Source organism: Rutidosis leptorrhynchoides, chromosome 1 (genome assembly GCF_046630445.1).
Source record: "Rutidosis leptorrhynchoides isolate AG116_Rl617_1_P2 chromosome 1, CSIRO_AGI_Rlap_v1, whole genome shotgun sequence".
Lineage (NCBI taxonomy): Eukaryota > Viridiplantae > Streptophyta > Magnoliopsida > Asterales > Asteraceae > Rutidosis > Rutidosis leptorrhynchoides.
Window position 1 is genome coordinate 602677672 of NC_092333.1, and position 20845 is coordinate 602698516.

Here is a 20845-nt window from a genome sequence, read left to right on the forward strand (position 1 = left end):
ACTTATTCGAAGGTCTTTCTGTTTAAACCCACCATTATTCATTACCTTAAACTAACTAAAATGTTATTGTTTTCTATTTTCATACGGCCATCTATCACCACAACCTCAAGACACCATCACAATTGAACACCACTTTCATCAAACCCGTTAAACCACCACCACCATGCTACTGCTAGCAACGCGTATACTTTTCTGTTTCTTGCTTCTGTTTCGAACCATCACAACAGCCATTCATTAAACTACAATTCCTGCTGCGTTTTACGGCCAACAAACATCACTAATCGCCACCCAAAATCACCTCGAACCGCCATCATCGAAGCCCAATACTGCAGCAACCTTTAATCATTACCACCGCTGCAGTAAATTTTCCATTTTTGATTCGTTTCAAACCCACAAAACTCTTATAACTACTGCACAGCTCTTGTTGTTGTTGTTATTATTATTATTATTATTATTTTTTCTCTAAACCCACTTGAAGAAGATAATGAATAGTGGTATTGAACGATGAAGATGAAGATGATGATGTGAGTAACGATGATCATGGATATGATGATTCTGTGGTACGTGAAGATGGTGATATAATACGATGATGATGATGGATCATGAGATGATGGTAATGGGTATACATGATAATGACGATGATCGATAGTATTGATTATGATGATTACCAAATAATAATAAACGTGAATTGATGACTAGGATAGTATATATATAATTGCGAGTGATGATGATGAGATTAGGCGATGATGGTGAGTTTATAAGTGATGAATATTGATGATGATGATGATAATGGATGATGAAGCGATGATGAGGAGATGATGACTTGTATACGCGTTTTATTTTTATTTTTTACTTACGTTTCTGCCAAAAAAATTCATGATCCAGGTTAACAAATAAAAGAAAGTCCACAGAATAACCAGTTGGGCCGAAGTTCATTTTGTTATTGGGCCATGTATATGGTGTTGGGCCAAGTATGGTTGGGCTATTAGGATGGTAAACAGAAAACGAGTTATACTTAAATGGGTTATAATTTAATTCAGAAAAACAGTCTTGGACCGATGGCTAAGGGTGTTAGCAGGGGAGCGAGAGGTCTCGAGTTCGAGTCCTGTTTGGGGCTTTCTTTTTTATAAAAAGCTTTATAAAAGGGTATACTCCTTATCCTTAATTTTATAATTATCATTACTATTATTATTGTCATTATTATTATTGTTAGTAATATTACTAGTATTAATTATAACTAGTATTACAATTATTATTACATGTATTATAAATGTTGTTATTATTATTATTATTATTATTATTATTATTATTATTATTATTATTATTATTATTATTATTATTGTCATTTTTATTATTATTATTATTATTATTATTATTATTATTATTATTATTATTATTATCTTAATATTATTATAACTATTATTTTACAGACAATAGAAATTAATATGAAAATATATTTATTACATAAGTATACTAATATTACATAATATATATGTTTTAACTAATATAATATTATTTATATTGATATAACGTTAATTAAATTACATATCAAATAAGTATTATAACATATTATATGTATTAATGAAATTATATATAAGAATATTAATTTTAATACATAAAGAAATATATAAGCTTGTTCAATTACGATTATATGTGTTAATATATATACTTGAATTAGGTTCGTGAATTCGAGGCCAACCCTGCACTTGTTCAATGTCGTCATATGTATTTTTACTACAAAATACAGTATTGTGAGTTTCATTTGCCTTTTTACCCTTTATATTTTTGGGCTGAGAATACATGCGAAATTTTTATAAATGTTTTACGAAATAGACACAAGTAATCGAAACTACATTATATGGTTGAATGATCGAAGCCGAATATGCCCATTTTTACTTGGTAACCTAAGAATTAGTAAACCAGTCTACTAATTGACGCGAATCCTAAAGATAGATCTATTGAGCCTAACGAACCCCATCCAAAGTACCGGATGCTTTAGTACTTCGAATTCGTTTTTATCATGTCCGAAGGATTTCCCGGAATGATAGGGGATATTCTTATATGCATCTTGTTAATGTCGGTTACTAGGTGTTCAATCCATATAAATGATTTTTGTCTCTATGCATGGGACGTATATTTATGAGAAATGGAAATGAAAATCTTGTGGTCTATTAAAATGATGAAAATGATCGATTATGATAAACTAATGAACTCACCAACCTTTTGGTTGACACTTTAAAGCATGTTTATTCTCAGGTATGAAAGAAATCTTTCGTTGTGCATTTGCTCATTTTAGAGATATTACTTGGAGTCATTCATGACATATTTCAAAAGACGTTGCATTCGAGTCGTTGAGTTCATCAAGATTATTACTAAGTCAATTATAGCTGGATATATTATGAAATGGTATGCATGCCGTCAACTTTCGATGAAATGAAAGTTTGTCTTTTAAAAACGAATGCAATGTTTGTAAAATGTATCATATAGAGGTCAAGTACCTCGCGATGTAACCAAATGTTGATGACTTCGTCCATATGGATTTGGACGGGGCGCTACACACCCGAAAGGGACATGTGCCATTAATTGCCTTCCCCCACAAACCCACAATGTGAAGGAACAGGTTCGAACCTGCGCCTGTTTTGATGCAAGTCAAACACAAAGTGGGCCCAGAGATCATAAGAATCGGGTACCATTGAGCTACATTTGTTGTAGGTAGTTTATGTTCTCGTTGGTTTATTTTCTCGGGTTTTGTATATTTGGGCCTTGTTCCTAGTTTTGAGGTCGTGATTGTTGGGCATCGCCCTAGTATTGTAGCTTTTCCTTTTTCTTCATCTATTGATGAAAGATTAGGTTGTTATGTCATTTCTTCATATATATATATATATATATATATATATATATATATATATATATATATATATATATATATATATATATATATATATGAGAAAAACGAAGAAGATTGTCAGTGATAAATATTCCCTCCTAAGAAAGTTTCTACATATCTATAGTATTATATAAATATGTAAAATGATAATATCATAAATAAGGATTTTCTAAGCTTTAAAAAAATCAAAAATAAAGAAAAAATTTCTAAACCTCTCCCTCATGATGATGTCATTAAAATAATTAATTATATTTAATAAAAATATTAACATATTCATTGTATAATATATGAAGCATTTATGTACAATCTTATGATAAAACACTCTCATGACCATATGTACAATATTTGAAGCATTATGTACAACTTTATAGTAAAAAACACCTCCATGACCATATGTACAATATTTGAAACACTATGTACAACCTTATGATAAAACATCCTCATTACCATATGTACAGACTTTAAAACAAATTGTACAATCGTTTACAAAACACCCCATGAACACATGTACAAACTTTAAAGCATATTGTACAACCTTCATATAATAATTGTATTTTAAATTTTAAAAAAAAATTTAAATAGGCATTTGTTATTACTAATAATTATTATTAAAAATATAAATACTTAATTTTAGAGCAAACTTTATTATTATTATATAATATATAATTATTATTCAAATGTGAGTTCTCTTTACGGGATTAATTACGTTACATGTGTATACGAAATACATGTCTCAATAAAATGTTGTAATGTAAACTTTTATGACAAGGAAAATAGTAATTGTGATAAAAATTAAAAAAGGTCGTGAGAAAATAAATGTAGTTCATTTATTCTGGTCAAGTTAAGTATATCAATATGTAAAAACAACGACAAGTTTCTTAGTCGGAATATGTGGTTCCACGGGTCATTAAACTAAATGACTTTAGCATTTACGTTCTTTAATACCTAAAACGTATTATTAAACAAATTAACTGTTTCGTTTAGTATGTTATATTACTTAAATTCAAAAGTAACGCGTTCATTGTGTTGAAATAATCATTTTGAGATGTAGAAAGCAACATATTAACAACTTCCCTCGTCTTTTTTCATTAAAAAGAAGTCAACGAGTTAGTTTTCTTGGATCTATATGACTATATATATAATGTATATGACTATATATATAATGGCTAAAGTCTTTATACTTGTATCATCCCATCTGGTAAACAAATACTCCGTAGGTTTCTTAAACACATCAATGGCCTCTTCTTCTCGTTCATGGAAGTACCACGTGTTCCTTAGTTTCAGAGGAGTCGATACTCGCAAGACCTTTGTAGATCATCTCTACTCGGCTCTTGTAGAACGTCAAATTCGCACTTACAAGGACGACGAAACGCTTCCTCAGGGTGATGTAATCGGTCCATCACTCTTGGAGGCTATTGAAGGATCACATATTGTGGTCATCATATTCTCTGAAAACTATGGTGGTTCTTTCTGGTGTTTGGATGAACTTGCATTTATTATGAAATGCAGAGATGAGACTGAGAGAGGACATATCGTCATACCAATATTTTATAACGTGGGTCCCGCAGAAGTGATGACACAGAGTGGGAAATTCGAAGAAGCATTTACAAGAATAAAGAAGGAGAACATGACAAAAGCTGAATCATGGAGAAAAGCACTTGTTGATGCAAGTAATATTGCTGGATGGGAACCCCAACAAATTGCTAACGGGTTATTTTCTTCTAAACATTTACTATTATTTCAATTCATAACCGGAAATCTAGGCCCCGTTTGGCTCACGAATCCAATGGGATTCCGGCGGAATTGGAAGTGAATTTAGACATGCGTCATGTCTAAATTCAATTCCAATTCCCTCGGAATCTCATTGGATTCTGTGAGCCAAACGGGACCTTAAGTTTCTTGAATGAGTCATGGATTAGTCTCATTTTGTGAGCAGGATAATGATTTCTTTGTGAAGGAAATCTCATACATAGGCCTAAACATGGACCTAACTAATAATTTAATTTGTACATGTGTTAAAACTATTACGGAGTAGTAACCAAAGGGCCTCGCGATATCGAGGTGCCCCTCTGACCTCGAGGTCAAGGGTTCAAGTCTCGTGGTGGACTTTATGTATATATTCGTGTAAAAAATTGTGTTGGGTGTATGTGTGTGTGTGCCTTTCAAAAACAAAAAGCTATTAGTAACGAAACAGAGAAAATTTATATGACAAGTTTCATATATTGAATGAATATATTTGTTGTTGTTGTTGTTGAAATGACTGAATCTGTCCATTTTTAAACCTGTCTTGTTTGATCCATATTGCAATGCTCTTTTTTGAATGGGAGCATCCGCTAATCACATTCACATGTATATTTCAAATGGGCAGGCATGAGTCAGTGGGCATCAAAAAGATTGTTAATACAATTTTTGATAAATTGTTTCCTTCAAGTTCAGATATAGATAAAAGCTCGTTGGAATAAGTACTCGCTTGCAGTCGTTGAAATCACTGCTGCAAATTGGGTCGGGTGGTGTTCATATGGTCGGAATATGGGGCATTGGGGGAAGTGGAAAGAGTACTCTTGCTTATTCCGCTTACACACAAATCTCTCACAACTTTGAATATCATTGCTATATTGAAAATATTCGGGAGGAATCGACAAAAAATGGTCTAAAAAAGCTCCAAGAAAAAGTTCTATCAACTCTTTTAAAAACACAAGTGAGATTACAAAGTGTTCAAGAAGGAAAAGATAAGATAAAAAGTAGGTTATGTCGTAGTAATGTGCTACTTGTTCTCGATGATATTGATGACCTTGACTAACTAACGGCGTTAGCTGGATCACATGAATGGTTTGGTGTTGGAAGCCGAATAATAATCACAACAAGGGATGAGCATTTGTTAAGAAAGCACAAGGTAGACAAGATATATCATGCAAGCTTATTATCACACGATGAGGCACTTCTATTTTTTAATAGTTATGCATATCAGGAAGATAAGGCGATAGAAGACTATAATATACTTTCACAGAGTGATTTCTTAGGCGGGTGGGCTTCCATTAGCGTTAGAGGTTTTAGGTTCTTTTTTGTGTGACAAAGACAAAAGTGAGTGGATCAGTACCTTAGCCAAGTTAAAAGAGATCCCAAACCTTAAGATTAATGATAAACTCAAAATAAGTTACGATGGACTTGATCCAGACGAGAAAGAGTTATTCTTGGATATTGCGTGTTTCTTTAGGAGGAAGAATGTAAAGGAGGCAACAGAGATACTTGACGCTTGTGGTTTTCATTCTGGTATAGGGATCAAAGTGTTGAGACAAAAAGCTCTCATAGCTATTTCAAATGATTGTTTGGACATGCATGATCTTGTTCAAGAAATGGGACACTACGTTGTTCAGGGCCGACATCCTCATAATCCTGAGAAACATAGCAGGGTTTGGGAGCATTCAGTAATTGAAGACATGTGCTCCACATATGCTACAGCGGTAAAGGTTACATTATGAAAGATTTGATATAAGTCATATGTTACAATGTTTTTAACCCCTTTTTTTCCATTACTGCAGGAAAATTACAAGATTGAAGCAATAAGTTTTTCTGGTTGTTCATCAGGTTTTCCGAAACTTGTTTCAAAAATGAAGAGACTAAGGTTTCTAGATTGCTCCAAGGCAGATGAACCATCTGACGAAGACGTTGAAGGGCCTAGTTTTCTTTCAAATGAGTTGCGTTACATATATTATGCTTATTTTCCTAGAAGTCCATTTCCTGCACATTTTCAACCAACTAAACTTCTTGTTCTAAAGTTGTGGTGCACCTTGCAAGAAGAACTTTGGGAGGGTCACAAGGTAAACTTACTAGCTTATTTCTCTTATGACATATGGTAGTATATAGTAGCCATACCTCTATTTAGATTTTAGAGGTGCGTTTGATTGCATCATAATTGAATGGTTCAGCACTGTATGTTTAACCATTAAATGTTCAGTGCTATTTTTGTGAAATCTGGATGACAAATGATGCTTAACCGTTCAACATTCTGTGCTAAACCATTCAGAGTTGAAATACCCTCTTAATCTAAACCACTCAGCATCTCCATCTCCTTAATATCTAATAGTTACAGCTTACAAAGATAACTAATATCTGACTTTTGTATATCAGCATCTACCATATTTGAAAGAGCTTGAGCTGTATTATGCGGAGAACTTACTCAGAAGGCCAGACTTTGATGGGCTTCCATGTCTTGAAAACCTACGGCTCGGATTTTGTAAAAGTTTAGAAGAGATTGATCCAACACTTGGATATCATAGACATCTAGTTGACGTATGTGTAACTGATTGTGAGAAGCTAAGAACTTTTCCAACAATTATCTGTATGGAAAAGTTGGAATCACTTGAAATATCGAATTGTAATTGGCCTTTTATGTTCCCGGAGATCGAAAGAAGCATGGATAGCCTAGTAAGCTTATCCTTGATAAATGTTGGTTTAGAAGTTCTGCCCTCATCAATCGGACAGTACTGTACCAACCTAAATTTTCTAAATGTATCATGGTGTAAATATCTAAAGACCATAGAAGGCAACTTTCAAGCCTTGAGACGAGTTCATAAGCCTGAGTTTAGCGGTTTGCGTGCACTCGAGAAGCTGCCAAGTGATCTCTTTAGTGTAGAATCTTGTTTGTTAACAAAGATGAAACTCTCTGTTTGTGGATTTGAAGATGGAGACATCCCTGTTAGTGTTGGTGAGTTAGTTAGCTTAAAAGAGTTATATCTAGGTGGAAACAAATTTTCACGGTTACATTTCAGCCTTTCGCAACTTACTCAGCTCAAAGTACTCAACGTCGAGAACTTCAACAAGCTTATAGAACTTCCGGAACTCCCATCAAGTATAGCTATACTTGTAGCGAATGGTTGTCACTCTCTTGAAGCTATGGGAGATACTTACATAAACTGTAAATGGTTATGTCAAGTCTCCCTTTCCAATTCGAAAATTGTCACTGGTGGTGTAAGATTACTACAATCTATGCTACATGTATGTCTCTCTCCAACTCTCTCTCTCTCTCTCTCTCTCTCTCTCTCTCTCTCTCTCTCTCTCTTATTAAAATTCAAGCTTTATAAAACTACACCTGGCTAACAAAGAATGCGTTTGTTTCCCCCTCTTAATTGAATGACTGTCAGTGTGTCAGCGTGTTTACTGTGTCATCTGAATGATAAATGATGCTATACCATTCAGCATTTTGTGTTGAATCATTTATAATTGAAGTACTCTCTTAATCATTTAGCACATCAATTTCCTTTAATATTCTACGTATATTATATACAAAACACTTATAATACAATCATGTTCTTTTATTCGTCATTTAAAGGTTAATACATTAATTTGCCATCATTTATAGAGTTCATTTAGAATGATTATAAAACAGGTTATTGTCGTTCAGAATCAAGTTCGATAAAAAAGAACTTTTAAATCATTCAACACTTAATAATTATGTTCTATCAATTGCAGCCAAAGTTGTTGATAGAAATTCGCTGAATTTTAACAAACTTGTGTTAATTAGGGGATGGCGATTGAAAGACACTCTATGAGTGTGGACATATGTGGCCTTGAGATTCCAAAGACGTTTATACCTCCTTTGACAAGAGGAACTATATGTAGATTGCAACTTCCACAAAATTGGAGCAATGACTTTAGCGGATTCTTAATGTGCGCCGTTTTAACTACAGACGACATGTTGTTTCCAAATATATCTTTGAAGCACGAGACAGGTACTACAATGGACATGGATCCTGGGTCTGGGTCCGGATTTTGGAAGGAGTGTGATAAGGAAAGATATATATGGGTGGGTTATGTTTCTTTTGGTTCATTGAGACACACTACTTGGTGGGACTCGACATCGAATGCCGTTTCATTTTCAATTGGCGTGTGGGAAGAGGAAGATATGTGTAGCGGTTTTGGAGTCAAACTGATTTCCAGGAATAATGGAAGTGTTCTAACAGAAACAACAGATTCCTCTGAAGTTTGTGGTGAAGAAGGTGATTATATGTTCAAATTCGAGATTGTATATGATACGAAGTCGGTTATGAAGATTTCATCTACTCATAATCATTATATGTATAATAAATTGTAAGTTTAATTCACATATTCAACTGTTTTAGCACACATGAAAGATATAATTTCTTGATTCTCGCAAAAGGTTTCATAGATTTCTATCATGTTATATGATGAATTGTATTTTAACACAATTAAGTTTATATTTTGGCATACCAGAAATGTACCCTACAGTGTGTTCCTAAAAAAAAAAACTAAATGGCACATTAATGTAGTTCGAAACTCACGTATAACAGACGGGTTCTATAGAGCAATGGTGTTGATAAATTTCCGTTTAGCAAAAGCTAACCACCACTTGTTTGGAGTTCCGTTGGGTCTATAAGCAACACTCAACAATCTTCCACTTGTTTCTTCTCGTATTTGCTTTAGATAATTCCGTAATAGCTCTGCAATACAAATTTTTATACATCAGCAACAAATATAAACATCCTACGGCTCTATTGAGTCGACAACAATCGTCGATTTATTGACGACTTGACTGACTTTTAGAGCCTAAATTAAATTCCAGGCAGGATTTAAAACCCATGGAAATTTGATTCTACCATTTTCATGGTGTCTATTATTATTTTTTATTTTAGTATTTTTAATTATTTTTAAAAAAAAAACTTTATCCTACTTAAAGGCCGGAGGTCCTCTCGGAAGCAATCTCTTTATCCGTCGAATAAAGATGGATGACTTTCTCTACTCTACTCTTGAGAGCGTTTCACTCTGGGTGGAGAAATGACTTGTCTTTATTCTCGAATAGGGGAAGGATTGTCTACATATCACCTCCCCCATACACCACTCATGTGGTATTGGGGTTTGTTGTTGTTGTTTGTTGTAACAAATATAAACATCCATATACTCGTATATTTGTATAATTTTAGTCATTTTGCTCATCATTAGTTAACTTAACCAGCTTTAATGGTCAAATTGGGACTAGGGTCTCAAATTCTCCAAGACTATGATCCATGGTAGATAATTTGACTGAAATTGGTTAAAGATAATGTAGCTAGTACTAATGTGAGAACTGTTTAGTAACTGGCCTTATTCAGGTACACAAGTAAACAAAATGTAGTCAAGTAGAAACCGAAAAGGTCTCAAAAATCCTCTCTAGATTATAGTAAAATGAACCTTGTAATCGTATAGTGTTCTAAACAGTACTCGCCAATATCAAATCTGTTTTTGTGGGAACGCAAATGGATGATCCTCGAGGTTAAACATTTTTGGATATTCGAAGGACATAAAATATTTATCTACGATCATAACAAGCCTCATTGATTTTAATGTCAAAAACTAGTCTAAAGCATTTAAGTCAAAATGGTCTCAAATTTTGGTATGATTCATCTAACCAAGAAACCCCCTTGACCAGGGGTGTTTTTGACATTTATTGGAAATAATCGAATAACGAAATTTCATTGTTAACTTTCTAATACTCCCTCTGTCTCATGCATGCCTTCATAAATAATTCCAACCGCATAATATCCTCAAGACCTAGGTATATAAGTGAACCAAACATTCAGGTAACAATTCGTGAACCGTTTGGCAGGAAGTTCGTTTATGTTCGTTCGTTTATAATATGACCGAACAAGATATGCTCATCGAATAATATGAACATGCGTGAACATATGTCTCGTTCGTGCACATTTGCAACATGTTAATTTATATTCGTCTAAAGACAAAATAAGTCACTTACCACTTGATCTACAGTTTACTTTTTTCGATTATATTCGTTATTACATTGTGTCTGTTTGTGTAATTGAATTTGTGCATATTTATATATCCCACTCTAATCTAAACCAAATTTGAATATATTGAGATAAAACGTTTATAATTTAGGTATTATAAAACGTGTTCATGTCTCATAACTAAGCATCACAATTTGGTCATTCTGTAATGTTAAATATGCATCACAATGCTTCAAGTTATGTCTATATATGTTCGTTTATGTTTGTTTGCATAGGTTTAGGTTCATTTAACATATTAACGAACAAATGCATTAATTTGTATATTCGCTCATTACCGTTCATGAGAAACATATTTTTTTAGTGAACGAACATGAACAAGAAAATCCAACCGTTTATATTTTCATGTTCGTTCAACTGTTCGAAAAAACATTAATAAACAAACACGAACATGCTCTGTCCGTGTTCGTCCGGTTCAATTACAGGCAACAAGACCTCAACTAATCTTATTGAAAATCGTCAAACAGTCCAAGCAATTTACTTTCATGACCATATTGACCCTTAAATCAGCAAGCAAGATTATATAAACATAGTAAGAAGAACTCACCTGCTTCTTTACTAGACCCTGCTAACGGAAAAAGGCCGGGAAAAGGGAAACCCGGCTCTCCAGGTACAGGTACGTCTTCCAAACCAAGATTAATTATCGCTTTTGTTCCTTCAGCTAAAGTTCTGCAACCTTCAAGCCTCTTCAAGGCAACGTTGATATAAAACGTTAAATATATAAGCAGTTTATCAGCCGGGCTTTGGATGTCAAAGTTCTTGAAGAAAACATTCGCCCTAAAGAACGTGATTGCTTCATCAATTATATCAGTTGTGGCTGCAAAAACTTAAAAATCAGATTTAAATAACAATCTTATTCGACTATTTTTTATTATTAAAACAAAAAGGTTTGACCTTGATCGGAAACGGGAGCGGGTCCTCTAATGTGACTTTTTAACGGAAGTAGTGGGCACCCACAAGCTTTACTAATTCCTTCCTCATCAACAAATGTGGAATGGTAAACCTGAGTAGGAAAGAAGCTTACATATTAAGCTTTACCAATTGACTTAGAAGTATATATATATATAATGTATATAATACATGTAAAGAAAATCGAGGGTGTCCTCTTACCATTTTTAATAGACTATACGCCACCGCCCACAGGGTTACTCACAATTTGATGTTGTGCTTCAACAGCATAAACGTAAACGGGTAAACGGATAAGGTTTTCCCTGTTCGGTTCCTAATTGAATTCACTTCCTGCAAGTTGGTATCCGTACCTTATTGTTTGTAAGATTGAAATCATATACAGGTAACACAGAAACCATGAACATGCATATCTACACATATATACAAAATAAAGAAGAAATATTGTATTAACTACTACTACACTAGCAGTCAAATTTAAAAGGGTGTTCGGATGTGTGTGGATAATCAGTTTCGAGAGTTCGGTGAAAATCTTATTATGCTTCTGATTTGAAAAGATACAGCGACGAGTGGATATATGAATTCTGATAATGATATAAAACTATCAAACTATTCATAACCTTGAAGCATATGAATATCAATTCAGAATCTTAAGTCACGATGATCACTTTTAAAACGCAAGTCCAAACACTCCTGGATCTATACTTTAAAGGAAGATAACGATTGGATATACAAGTCTATAACCAAAAGTAGGGTCAAAAGCTCAATCTTTACAAAAAATAGTTCAAGATCCAAACTTCATAGCGCATGTTTATCATGAATTTGAATTCAAATTCTTATTAATATCATGATTTCCCACCTATGACCTCAAATTTCAATTCAAATCCTACTTTATTTAAAGTAAAACTTCTACTGTTTTGCCATTTCTTATCCAACTATATAAAGTTCCGACATTTATTAGCATACAATTAGAAACTTTAAGCTATAAATAAATTTAATTTATCATGCAAATTCTTAACTTTTCTTGATGGATGTCAACAAGATTGTTTCTTAACAATGAAATTTGGCATAAACAGGCACAAAAATACGTACTCCATTACCATAAAGATTAAAGATACAAAATTCAAAACAATAATGCAATTCATTTGATGTTTTATTGAATTGTAACGAATCAATCATATTTTCAAAACCCAATTTTATTGGATCTCGAAGATTAATTCAATTACCGTGAAATTGATCAATTCATAGAGAAAATAAAATACCTGTGAGTGGGTGGGTGGGGTGAGATTTAATGACAGATCAAAGATGGGATTTCTTGATCCCAACAACAGGAGATGTTCGAACCCTAGGTTTCTGTTTCTCAACACTTGTATCTTTCTTTTTCCGCATAAAAAAAGTCAATAGTTCTGCCTTTCTGTTTTTTTTAGTTTTTGATACGTTTGAAGTGTGGATGGATGGGTTGTTGTTGTTTGGGTCTTTGCTTTGGGGGTGGCCATCTTTTAAGACTATATTGTTAATTGTTAATTCTTAATGTGCATAGTAAAGTAATTTATATCCGTGCTAGTGCTAGTTCTAGTTTTACGAGTTTGTATGTTACACGATAGTTGTACAAATTAGTTCTCCGTTTTTAATAATGTTACTATTGATTGATATTTTATCAAATGTATAATATAATTACAATTAAAAAATCATTTATTACAGATAATATTTGTATCGAAAGTATTATTATTGAATACTAACGTGAATCCGTATATTCAGTATTCACAGTAGTTATATAAATTAGTTTTCTATAGCGTTAGTATTAATGGCTCTATTAATCGAGTTAACGGCAAGTGTCGATTTATTGGCGACTTGACTGTCGTTTCGAACCTAAATTGAACTTCAAGCAAGTTTAAAACCCATGAAAATTCGATTATACAATTTTCATGGCGCTTCACACTTTTTTTCTTTTTTCAAACTACTTATTACCTGGAGGTTCATTCGGAAGCAATCCATCTATCCATAGAACATTGAAAGTGGGAACTTTCTCTATTATTGGACTTTTCTTTATTATTAAAATAGTCTACATCTTACCATTCTTACCTTTTTCATACCCCACTTTTGTGAGATTGAGTTTTGTTGTTGTTGTGATAACGTTAGTATTAAATATTGATATTTATCAAATTTATAATAAAATTACAATCAAAAACCGTTTATTACAAATAATGTGTATCAAAAAGATTAGCATTGAATACTAACACATGATTATGAGCTCGTTTATGTGGATATTGTTTATTTAAAAGGATAGATATATTAGCCCTTAATTATTAAAATATTAAATTTAATGAATAATAATTAAATTTTGAAGTCATATAATATAATATTAATGGATAAGATATAAGTTCTTATTATATTTAGATTATGATTGTGATTCTATACGTAATTTGATAGAATATTGGAAAAATTACATACCTTTAATTTATGAAGTTATTTTAGGGAGTTATCATTATTTTTTAATTCAGTTTAATTAAGAAAATGACACGTACGATTATTTATTTATTTTAATTAAGAAAAATAACACATATAATTATTTAGTTCAGTTTAATTAAGAAAATAACACGTAGAATTATTGTACGTGTTTTATAATAATATATAGATAGATAATTTTAAGATTTAAGATGTGGTTATCAAATTAGAGTTGTGGTTAATTTTTTTTTATTTATTTATTATGGCTTGTTTGAAATATATTGATTATAGGGGAGGTTAGAATCTAGTTTTTAAAATATTTTCTATATTTGTTAATGAGTTTATCTATGTTATTAATATTTACGGACACACATTGATTAATTATATTTGATTTTAAGGATAACTGTTTGTGAAGTTTTAATATATCCACTACCTTAGCGTACTATTAATTATAAATGCAATATAAATTCTTTTTTTTTTACATCAGTTTGGTATCATCTCTCGTAATTGCATTGATAATGCTAAAAAGGAACATATATTTAGTATCAATATCCTTCCAATATGGAAAGCTTTTAGTTACTATTGTTCTATTTTTATGTAATAATCGTTTAAATAAATAAGTGCGAAGACAAAAGAAGAAAACGACGATTTGAAGACGTAAACGACCAAAAAGCTAAAAAGTACAAAGTACAATCCAAGTGGTTCAAATTATTGATGAGAAACGTCTAGAAATTACAATAGTACAAGCCGCAAAACAGAAAGTACGAGATATTACATTATACGAAAAGGCGTTCGAAAATCCGGAACCGAGACATGAACCAACTATCAACGTGCGACTCAACGGAGCTAAAATTACAAGTCAACTATGCACAAAAATATAATATTATATATAATTAATTATATATATATTATATATTATTTTAATCAAAGCAGCCGACGTTTAATTCATTTGGTGAGCTGGAATCCGAAGCTCCGCACTCGCGGAGCTGTACAGTTCAAAGTGGGCCTATAAAAGGCCACGCATTCTGATCGATTTCCTTACACCTTTTTCTTTTTCTTTCTTTCAATCTATCGATATATATATATTTATATTTATAATTTTAAGTTTAATAATAATAATAATAATAATAGTAATAATAATAATAATAATAATAAAGTTATTGTAAGAAATATTTTACGGATTTTAAAGTCAGAGTTCTGTCCGTGTAACGCTACGCGATAAATAATCACTGTAAGCTATGTTCTTCCTTTTTAAATTAATGTGTCGTAACTAAATTATTATTATGCTTATTTGAGCCGAAGTAATCGTGATGTTAGACTAAATATTAAGATGGGGTTATTGGATTTTGTACCATAATTAAGGTTTGGACAAAAGACCGACACTTGTGAACATTGGACTATTGACTATTAATAGGTAGGGGGTATTGTCTAATCGAATGACAACTCATTGGAACCTGTCGAACCTATCTTCAAATTAGTTAATCTAATAATTATTAAAATGATTATGTATGCCCTATTTAGTGACGTTTATACGACATCTTTTACGATCATTTAATTAATTATTCGGGTTGGGTAATTGATTATTCATTCTGATCAAGTGGGTAAATTAATATTCATATCTCATTAAAACAGGGGTGGATTACATACAAGGATAATTGGTGTAATTGTTAACAAAGTATTAAAACCTTGGATTATACGCAGTCGATAACCTGGTATAATCATTAAACAAAGTATTAAAACCTTGTTACAGTTCGAATCCCTAATTAGTTGGAATATTTGACTTCAAGAATAAGGTTAATTTGACGAGCATTTTATAATTATGACCGATGGACTATTATGGACAAAAACCAGATAGGTATCAAATAAATCCAGGACAAAGGACAATTAACCCAGATAAATAAATTAAAATCAAAACGTCAAACATCATGATTACGGAAGTTTAAATAAGCATAATACTTTTATTTCATATTTCATCGTACCTTTATTTACTGTCATTTTAATTACTGCAATTTACTTTATCGCAATTTACATTCTGTCATTTATATTATCGTCATTTATCTTTACGCTTTATTTAAAATCGACAAACCGGTCATTAATATATAAAATCCCCCTTTTATATATTATTATTACTATATATAATTATATATATATAAATATAGTTGTTAAAAATATAACGTTAAACTTAGCTAGCTCCATGTGGAACGAACCGGACTTACTAAAAACTACACTACTCTACGATTAAGTACACTGCCTATAAGTGTTGTAGCAAGGTTTAGGTATATCCATCTATATAAATAAATAAAACTTGTATCATATTTCGCCGTATTTCATATTAAAAATAAGTATATTTCGTACCCCTTCGCTCGCACACCAAGTTTTTGGCGCCGCTGCCGGGGATATATTTATATATTTTTTTCTTTTCTGTTTCTCTGATTCTCAATCTATATATTTATATATTTGTTTCTCTAATTTCCTTAAAGGATCTACATTTTCATAGTCATGTGGGACTGTAAACCACATCGTTACTATCGTTGTTTATACCGCCGTATTAAAATCACTGATGTATAAAGTGTGAGAATAAAAAAGTGATTCGAGTGAAGTGTGATTTAATTTCAAGTTCTGTATTGCTTGAGGACAAGCAACGTTCAAGTGTGGGGATATTTGATAATGCTAAAAAGGAACATATATTTAGTATCAATATCCTTCCAATATGTAAAGCTTTTAGTTACTATTGTTCTATTTTTATGTAATAATGTTTAAATAAATAAGTGCGAAGACAAAAGAAGAAAACGACGATTTGAAGACGCAAACGACCAAAAAGCTAAAAAGATACAAAGTACAATCCAAGTGGTTCAAATTATTGATGAGAAACGTCTAGAAATTACAAGAGTACAAGCCGCAAAACGCAAAGTACAAGATATTAAATTATACGAAAAGGCGTTCGAAAATTCGGAACTGAGACATGAACCAACTATCAACGTGCGACTCAACGGAGCTAAAATTACAAGTCAACTATGCACAAGAATATAATATTATATATAATTAATTATATATATATATTATATATTATTTTAATCAAAGCAGCCCACGTTTAATTCATTTGGTGGGCTGGAATCCGAAGCTCCGCACTCGCGGAGCTGTGAAGCACAAAACCTCCGCACTCGCGGAGCTGTACAGTTCAAAGTGGGCCTATAAAAGGCCGCGCATTCTGATCGATTTCCTTACACCTTTTTCTTTTTCTTTCTTTCAATCTATCGATATATATATATATTTATATTTATAATTTTAAGTTTAAGTTTAAGTTTAATTTAATAATAATAATAATAATAATAATAATAATAATAATAATAATAATAATAATAATAATAATAATAATAATAATAATAATAATAATAATAATAATAATAATAATAAGGTTATTGTAAGAAATGTTTTACAGATTTTAAAGTCGGAGTTCTGTCCGTGTAACGCTACGCGATAAATAATCACTGTAAGCTATGTTCTTCCTTTTTAAATTAATGTATCGTAACTAAGTTAGTATTATGCTTATTTGAGCCGAAGTAATCGTGATGTTAGACTAAATATTAAGATGGGGTTATTGGATTTTGTACCATAATTAATGTTTGGACAAAAGACCGACACTTGTGAACATTGGACTATTGACTATTAATAGGTAGGGGGTGTTGTCTAATCGAATGACAACTCATTGGAACCTGTCGAACCTATCTTCAAATTAGTTAATCTAATAATTATTAAAATGATTATGTATGCCCTATTTAGTGACGTTTATACGACATCTTTTACGATCATTTAATTAATTATTCGGGTTGGGTAATTGATTATTCATTCTGATCAAGTGGGTAAATTAATATTCATATCTCATTAAAACAGGGGTGAATTACATACAAGGATAATTGGTGTAATTGTTAACAAAGTATTAAAACCTTGGATTATACGCAGTCGATAACCTGGTATAATCATTAAACAAAGTATTAAAACCTTGTTACAGTTCTAATCCCTAATTAGTTGGAATATTTGACTTCAAGAATAAGGTTAATTTGACGAGCATTTTATAATTATGACCGATGGACTATTATGGACAAAAACCAGATAGGTATCAAATAAATCCAGGACAAAGGACAATTAACCCAGATAAATAAATTAAAATCAAAACGTCAAACATCATGATTACGGAAGTTTAAATAAGCATAATACTTTTATTTCATATTTCATCGTACCTTTATTTACTGTCATTTTAATTACTGCAATTTACTTTATCGCAATTTACATTCTGTCATTTATATTATCGTCATTTATCTTTACGCTTTATTTAAAATCGACAAACCGGTCATTAATATATAAAATCCCCCTTTTATATATTATTATTACTATATATAATTATATATATATATATATATATATATATATATATATATATATATATATATATATATATATATATATATATATATATATATATTTGTTAAAAATATAGCGTTAAACTTAGCTAGCTCCCTGTGGAACGAACCGAACTTACTAAAAACTACACCACTCTACGATTAGGTACACTTCCTATAAGTGTTGTAGCAAGGTTTAGGTATATCCATCTATATAAATAAATAAAACTTGTATCATATTTCGCCGTATTTCATATTAAAAATAAGTATATTTCGTACCCCTTCGCTCGCACACCAAGTTTTTGGCGCCGCTGCCGGGGATATATTTATATGTTTTTTTCTTTTCCGTTTCTCTGATTCTCAATCTATATATTTATATATTTGTTTCTCCAATTTCCTTAAAGGATCTACATTTTCATAGTCATGTGGAACTGTAAACTACATCGTTACTATCATTGTTTATACCGCCGTATTAAAATCACTGATGTATAAAGTGTGAGAATAAAAAAGTGATTCGAGTGAAGTGTGATCTAATTTCAAGTTCTGTATTGCTTGAGGACAAGCAACGTTCAAGTGTGGGGATATTTGATAATGCTAAAAAGGAACATATATTTAGTATCAATATCCTTCCAATATGTAAAGCTTTTAGTTACAATTGTTCTATTTTTATGTAATAATCGTTTAAATAAATAACTGCGAAGACAAAAGAAGAAAACGACGATTTGAAGACGCAAACGACCAAAAAGCTAAAAAGTACAAAGTACAATCCAAGTGGTTCAAATTATTGATGAGAAACGTCTAGAAATTACAAGAGTACAAGACGCAAAATGCAAAGTACAAGATATTAAATTATATGAAAAGGCGTTCGAAAATCCGGAACCGAGATATGAACCAACTATCAACGTGCGACTCAACGGAGCTAAAATTACAAGTCAACTATGCACAAGAATATAATATTATATATAATTAATTATATATATATATTATATATTATTTTAATCAAAACAGCCCACATTTAATTCATTTGGTGAGCTGGAATCCGAAGCTCCGCACTCGCGGAGCTGTGAAGCATAAAACCTCCGCACTCGCGGAGCTGTACAGTTCAAAGTGGGCCTATAAAAGGCCGCGCATTCTGATTGATTTCCTTACACCTTTTTCTTTTTCTTTCTTTCAATCTATCGATATATATATATATATATATATATATATATATATATATATATATATATATATATATATATATATATATATATATATTTATAATTTTAAGTTTAATTTAATAATAATAATAATAATAAGGTTATTGTAAGAAATGTTTTACGGATTTTAAAGTCGGAGTTCTGTCCGTGTAACGCTACGCGATAAATAATCACTGTAAGCTATGTTCTTCCTTTTTAAATTAATGTATCGTAACCAAGTTATTATTATGCTTATTTGAGCCGAAGTAATCGTGATGTTAGACTAAATATTAAGATGGGGTTATTGGATTTTGTACCATAATTAATGTTTGAACAAAAGACCGACACTTGTGAATATTGGACTATTGACTATTAATAGGTAGGGGGTATTGTCTAATCGAATGACAACTCATTGGAACCTGTCGAACCTATCTTCAAATTAGTTAATCTAATAATTATTAAAATGATTATGTATGTCCTATTTAGTGACGTTTATACGACATCTTTTACGATCATTTAATTAATTATTCAGGTTGGGTAATTGATTATTCATTCTGATCAAAAGGGTAAATTAATATTCATATCTCATTAAAACAGGGGTGGATTACATACAAGGATAATTGGTGTAATTGTTAACAAAGTATTAAAACCTTGGATTATACGCAGTCGATAACCTGGTATAATCATTAAACAAAGTATTAAAACCTTGTTACAGTTCGAATCCCTAATTAGTTGGAATATTTGACTTCGAGAATAAGGTTAATTTGACGAGCATTTTATAATTATGACCGATGGACTATTATGGACAAAAACCAGATAGGTATCAAATAAATCCAGGACAAAGGACAATTAACCCAGATAAATAAATTAAAATCAAAACGTCAAACATCATGATTACGGAAGTTTAAATAAGCATAATACTTTTATTTCATATTTCATCGTACCTTTATTTACTGTCATTTTAATTACTGCAATTTACTTTATCGCAATTTACATTCTGTCATTTATATTATCGTCATTTATTTTTACGCTTTATTTATAATAGACAAACCGGTCATTAAACGGTAAAAATCCCCCTTATATATATATATATATATATATATATATATATATATATATATATATATATATATATATATATATATATATATATATATATATATATATATATATATATATATATAGTTGTTAAAAATATAGCGTTAAACTTAGCTAGCTCCCTGTGGAACGAACCGG

At 31.3% G+C, this 20845-nt stretch overlaps 1 protein-coding gene and 1 pseudogene across 1 annotated transcript; one reads left to right on the top strand and one right to left on the bottom strand.

The window, feature by feature from the left end:
* The first annotated feature begins 4121 nt into the window (after window positions 1–4121).
* Window positions 4122–6429, top strand: LOC139884331 (disease resistance protein RUN1-like; annotated as a pseudogene).
* A 2590-nt stretch (window positions 6430–9019) lies between these two features.
* Window positions 9020–12986, bottom strand: LOC139884341 (actin-related protein 2/3 complex subunit 3). The gene is made up of 5 exons (XM_071868387.1): window positions 12852–12986; window positions 11794–11922; window positions 11578–11686; window positions 11231–11500; window positions 9020–9345 (listed from the first exon to the last, which is right to left on the bottom strand). The coding sequence occupies exons 2-5, from the start codon at window positions 11794–11796 to the stop codon at window positions 9203–9205; spliced, it is 525 nt and encodes a 174-aa protein (XP_071724488.1). The 5' UTR covers window positions 11797–11922; window positions 12852–12986; the 3' UTR covers window positions 9020–9202.
* Between the last annotated feature and the right edge of the window lie 7859 nt (window positions 12987–20845).

Excerpts from the sequence above, each read along its gene's own strand:
- LOC139884341 (XM_071868387.1), bottom strand. Across the intron at positions 11,501-11,577 it reads CGCTCCCGTTTCCGATCAAG|CCACAACTGATATAATTGAT; the intron begins GTCAAACCTTTT and ends AAGTTTTTGCAG. Across the intron at positions 9,346-11,230 it reads AGGGTCTAGTAAAGAAGCAG|AGCTATTACGGAATTATCTA; the intron begins GTGAGTTCTTCT and ends TTTGTATTGCAG.